Consider the following 5,786-nt stretch of genomic DNA (forward strand, 5'->3'; position numbering starts at 1 on the left):
AAGTAACCTTGTTTTTTCTTGTTTCGTTTTGAAATGCCCCGACTGTTCATAAATCCCATGACCCGTAGCTTACTAGATAAAAAGTTAAAAACTCGAATAAAACTAACCAAAACAATCTAAGTCGAGCCGACTCATTTTTGTAACCAGGTCAAGCTCGACCTAAGCTTGGCTCGGCTCGTTGGCTCGATCTTAAGCTCATTTAACTTCAAGTTCGAGCATATATGAGTCAAGCTCAAACCCACCCTGGCTCGACTGGTGGACAGCCAAACGGGACCTAAATAATGAATATCTATCATTTGGATTTTGAATATTATCCCCCTGACCGACACTTTCTGTTCATGAAGAATGATTGTCGTAATGGTAGGTCCAGCCCTCAAGGTCACACATAACAAAACAAACAAAAACTAACTACTAAGTGGAGGTTTTCATAATTCTTACATGGTAGATAAAATTTAACTTCATTAATCAATAAATCACATGTGTGTTCCATCTACTTCCAATCCCCCTTATGACTTGTCAAATATGTTTTGATGTACAACTGTAATAGGCTTGATGAAGACATAGCAATAGAGGAATATTTTGGGTCATAACTGTTGGACGTAATTTCCGTTGGGCCGACTCATCGAGCCTATGATGAGTTCGTGTCTTGTTTATCAAGTTGAGCACGTGACTTGGTTTACATGAAATAAATTACTTGGTGAATAAGTCGAGCAAATGACTTGGACAACAAGGAATTTATTTATTAATTAATTGTTTAAATATGTTTTTACTAATTAGTGTTTGAGTATGATAAGAAGTTTGTATTCTAGTCTAATTAGGTTTTCATGTTTAAACTAGTATATATACCCGAGCTTGTGGGTTATATCATTGTGAGAAAGAGATATTGAGAGTTTATGCATTGTAATTTTTCGAGCTAATGAAAGTTACAAGGATCGAGCTTATGATCTAAATTCGTTTTGTGTTTTCGATTCTGGTTACCAAACTTCAATAACATGATTGATTTGTTGATTCAACTTGTCGAGTTTTGTTTCTTTATACATTAGTTGTATACTTATAGATAATTCTATAAACACTCTTGAAATATTGCTTAAACATATATGACCTAGATACAAATCCTAACAAATGTTGTAATTTACATATTTGAATCATAATTATGCAAAATTCATCGGAGGTTCAGCTTCGTGATGTTCCTTAGAGGCGTTTTCTCTATAAACCCGTCGCCTTCCATCTTTAACATTTCAAGCAAGAACTCGTTCCATGTGTCCACAGGGCCCGGCATGCACCAATGGACACAATCCGCGTAACTTTTGTTATCGTTGGCTGGATGTCCAAAATGGTTCGGGTGTCCATCGGGCCTCAGTATCATTGCGTCACTCGTGTCGAGCAATCTAAGTTTCAACCCCTTTTTTTCACCTTCCTTTTGTGCTGCTTTGAACTCGTTCACTTGAGTAGAATACATCATTAACTTGTACCCGTCTAGCCTCATTTCCTGCTTCGTGAACGGTCTTGTTCGCACGCAATTTCCTCCGTTGTTATACTCTCCATTCTCAAAATGCTGTGGTGAAAACGTTCTTAAAAATGTTAACCCGGTGTAGTTGTGGATATTTATCAGTGTGGTGAAGGTTGTTTTGAATGCCATTTGGTACGCGTAGTAAAGACTGATTTCCGTAACGTTTTCTTGGTTGCAGAAATGACAACCTATAAGTTGACCCTTTTCATAATACATAAATGGTCTGAAAAACCATTGTCCGGCTGAAAATATGATGATGTCAATGTTATCTAGCTCTGATGTCCATGCATCATCCGGCTCGTCTAAATACAGGTTCATTAGACTGTTGCGGGTGAAATTTTCAGGATTTGGGTCTCTGCTTTTAACCAATAGAGGAGACCAGATTGCTACTAGTGTGAAATTGTAAGGAGGAAAGTGCCATCTTCTGAATCTTGTATCACTTGTATATGAAACGTCAATGGGATAAGCTTCCTGGTAAATTTGATACATAAGAATTAGGTTTTTAACGATGCATTATCTACTATAATAAACAAGCATACTCAGTAAAAATCTCACTCGTAGCAGAGCTATTAGTAGGGTCTACTACGGGTGACATTCTTGACGGGTTGCGGATTAACATGTTCAACCCGAACATGACCCATATTGTATTCATGTCAATTCATCAACCCAAACCCGCACGTACACTCTTAACATCGTGTAACAAAAACGACCCATTTATCTAAATGTGACAAACATGAAGTTGTAAAGCTGTTAATCGGGTCGAGGGGTTGTAAAATTATGGGTTAAATGGGTCACATACGTGTTAGTGTGGCGACCTGTTTAACTAACCAGGTTAAACTGGTCAACTCGAACACGGCCCAGTAGGATAATCAACTCAACCCGAACACAAACATGCATTTTAAATTGGTCAGATATGCCAACAAAAAACCTGATTATTTTTGTGTCTTATTCGGGTTATGTCGGAAATTGACATCCTAGGGTCCAGGGAGGGTGGGACGAGGACGAACATTTCCTCTTCTCTATCCCATGGTTAGACCTCTAAAAGTTAAATGACATTTAAACATTATGAAAAAAGGTCCTTTCTTGGGGCTTTTAGTTAATTTTATAAAAGTTGAAGACTTCTAATCGTGTAAAAAGTAAAAGTTAATATGTACGGATTTTGCTAGAAGTTATATCTATATCTGATATTGATATGCATTATTGAATGAAATATGTTGTTACCTTTTCTTTTGGTGCATATGTGTTTCCAACCTACTTGTATTTCCACCTGCTAAATCTTTCTATTTGTTTGTATTTTACTTTCAATAATAGACGTTACTTGCCTTGCTAAAAAGACTGGGCCTTTTTGTGTCATTATTTTCTTTTTTTGCATTATTGCTTACTTTTTTTCTCTTGTGTTTTTCCTCTCAACTTATTACATGAAAGCATCCAACTTTAATAAATTATTTCTATTTCTACTATTTGTAGCAGTCAAGACCCTTTCAAATATTAAACGGATACTTGATATATGATGTTCCAGCTACCGAATACTACAATATGTCATCGTCACCACAGGGTATATTTTCGGTTTTTTTTTTAAACAAATATAAATTATTTATCAACATAATAATTGAAATTAAACTCTATTATTGATAATGCCGTTTCTTGTCATGGTCTTTTCTTATTATGGTGATACGTCTCACTCTTAGTCTTATCTTTTATATGTGTTTGTGTGTTTGGCTCTTACCGGTATTCATACACAACCACTGGTTTGGTCTAGGAGCAAAAATGTGTGCTTACAACCAAATGGCATAACTGTGGGTTCTAGTGAGACATGAAGCAAAAAAGGTGGAAAATAACTTTAGTTGTTCAAAAAAAAAAAACTTTATTCATGCGTTTCTAAATCCCTCATGGTTTTTTTTTTAATTTTTAAACATACTCATACACAATGTTGCAAAATCGCTAAGCGGACCCTAGACGGTCGACTGAGGAGTTGAAAGTACTCGGCCTTAGTCAATAAGTACTCGGGGATGGCTCACCTAGAACTCGACCCAGGCGGGGATTACTCGTTGAGTACTCCGCGCCTAGGCGCAATTTTTACAACCATGCGCATACATGATACATGATATATACATACATAAGTAACATATAACCATATATATCTTTATTGTAGTCAATATATGTAAGCCTCAAAAAGTTGGACCATTAAGGGTATGGTCTTAATTCTTTATACTTGTCTCAAACAGACAATATGCTACATAACAAAATATTACTTGTCAGAGTACTACCCACCATTTGTTGTTGCTTTCAGGGTAAAATCAATATATCATCCAACCCACCACTTAAAGATATACGTGTATAAAAGTATATATGTATCTTTAATTAACCTAAGTATTTTATTACTAAACCGCCATGTATGAACACTAAACTAGTTATTCAAGTTGATGAAATTATTCACTTAATACAATGAACTGATCAGGATTGTTTAGAAAACTTACACTTGCTAACATGCAAACCAATGATTGCATTTGGTTTCTTCCAACCGAATCACCGATAAACGCCAAGCTTTTCCCTCTGACAGCCTCCAAGAACTCTACCGCGTCAAATTCGGGCAAGTCACATTTATCGGGCTGCCATCTCCACTTCAAGAAGCTCGTATCGGGCCTCCCATATTTCATACAATTTTGTCGATCATCGATAACACATTTTGTTTCATTCGTATAATATGTTTCCCTCTCATCATCAAACACCCAACTTCCCTGAAAAACGTTACACTTGCCATCACCAGCGGGTGTAGACGGGTTAATTAGCGAGTGATCGGATAAGTTTCCGACGTATAGGTGGATTGTGATCAAAAGGGCTAAGGTGATTGTTGGGAGGATGAAGTGTTTGGTGTTGATGAGTGGTTTGTGGAGGTTGCCACCATTGGTGGTGGTGGGAAGTACAATAGGATTGGGCTTCATTGGTTGAAATAAGTTATAGGATTGAGTTTGAGCCTTTGAGATGCTTTATTTATATTCACTCAAAGTGTTGATGGTGACAAATATTAGTAAATCATTACCTTTTAAACTTTAATTATCAAAATAAATAAAAAGATTCAAGAGAGGTTTTGTATGAGCTGGATAGCAAATCATTACCCTTCTAAGGACAAACATTGGAGAATAATCTTGTTTCCTTTTTCCCCACCATTGCATGATACATTGATACATAAACTTGTAGGCCTGTAAATGAACCGTATGTTCGATGAACTGTATGTGAATTATTCGGCAGGAAATTTGTTTATTTAATAAACGAAAAAACATGAACACATGTTTCGTTTGTTCATTTATGCTCATGAGCATTTGTTTATGTTCATTATGTTTGTTTATTTATGTTCGTTTATGTATTAATAGAAAATAATTAAATATTATCTAGATAGGACATATACTTAAATGTTTTATATTTATTAATTTGTGTTAATTTAAGGGTTTTTTTTTGTTCATTTACATTTTTCATATATGTTCATTTATTTATGTTTAGTTATGTTCGTTTAGATTTTAAACAAACATGAACATAAATATTTGTTCGATTAAGTGTTCGTGTTCTTTGAAAGTTATGTTCGTGTCCGTTTGATTCGTATACAGACTTTCATTATTCATATTGATGAATAAAGCGGTCTCAGTCTCTAGGCTTTACCGATTTTATTTGTGTTCGTGAATACATTCATTTCCTTAGTGAACGAACGCGAACATAAAAATCTCGTTCGGTAAGTGTTCATGAACCTTTCGTAAATACATTATTTCCTTAACAAACAAACAAGAACAAGACCTTGTTTGTGTTCGTTCGGTTCGTTTACAACCCTACAAACTAACTTGTATATAAAGTGGATTATGTTCTTCATAGACTATGGGTAATTTGGTCATTCTGTATTGTGGGTGGGTCACTGGTGGGGAGTTTAATATTTTAAGTTATGTATTGGACGACACAAGTCATAGTATCTGTAAGAGCAACTTCTGTATGATTACCAACTACTCATCCTCACATGGTCTCTAGTTTATCCCTCGACATATGTTCTTGCCAGAGATATATGGTTTGTTTTCATGTGGGTACTGCATCAAGGCATTGTACACTGTGCATTAGTTTTTGTACATCGAGGTTGGATTATGAAACCAAAGTAACTTTTGTATCATGTTATCTATGAAATAGTTTTTTTTTTATAAATATATATATATATATATATATAAGGCATTCGTGTTGAGGTTTTTTAAAGAGGATTGACAGGCAGACATAAATAATAAATGTAAGAATCTATGGGTTT

At 35.3% G+C, this 5,786-nt stretch overlaps 1 protein-coding gene across 1 annotated transcript; it reads right to left on the minus strand.

Annotated features, from left to right (window-relative positions):
• Positions 1–1,089: 1,089 nt before the first annotated feature.
• LOC143636065 (protein trichome birefringence-like 19) lies at positions 1,090–4,675 on the minus strand. Its single transcript, XM_077103748.1, has 2 exons — positions 3,988–4,675; positions 1,090–1,981 (listed from the first exon to the last, which is right to left on the minus strand). The coding sequence occupies exons 1-2, from the start codon at positions 4,450–4,452 to the stop codon at positions 1,163–1,165; spliced, it is 1,284 nt and encodes a 427-aa protein (XP_076959863.1). The 5' UTR covers positions 4,453–4,675; the 3' UTR covers positions 1,090–1,162.
• Positions 4,676–5,786: the final 1,111 nt, after the last annotated feature.

The sequence above is a fragment of the Bidens hawaiensis genome, unplaced genomic scaffold, assembly GCF_021521415.1.
Source record: "Bidens hawaiensis isolate Kalapana, Puna unplaced genomic scaffold, B.hawaiensis_p1.1 tig00007761_1, whole genome shotgun sequence".
Classification (NCBI taxonomy): Eukaryota; Viridiplantae; Streptophyta; class Magnoliopsida; order Asterales; family Asteraceae; genus Bidens; species Bidens hawaiensis.

Excerpts from the sequence above, each read along its gene's own strand:
- LOC143636065 (XM_077103748.1), bottom strand. The coding sequence starts at position 4,452 with ATGAAGCCCAATCCTATTGTACTTCCCACCACCACCAATGGTGGCAAC. Across the intron at positions 1,982-3,987 it reads TGGTTTGCATGTTAGCAAGT|GAAGCTTATCCCATTGACGT; the intron begins GTAAGTTTTCTA and ends CAAATTTACCAG.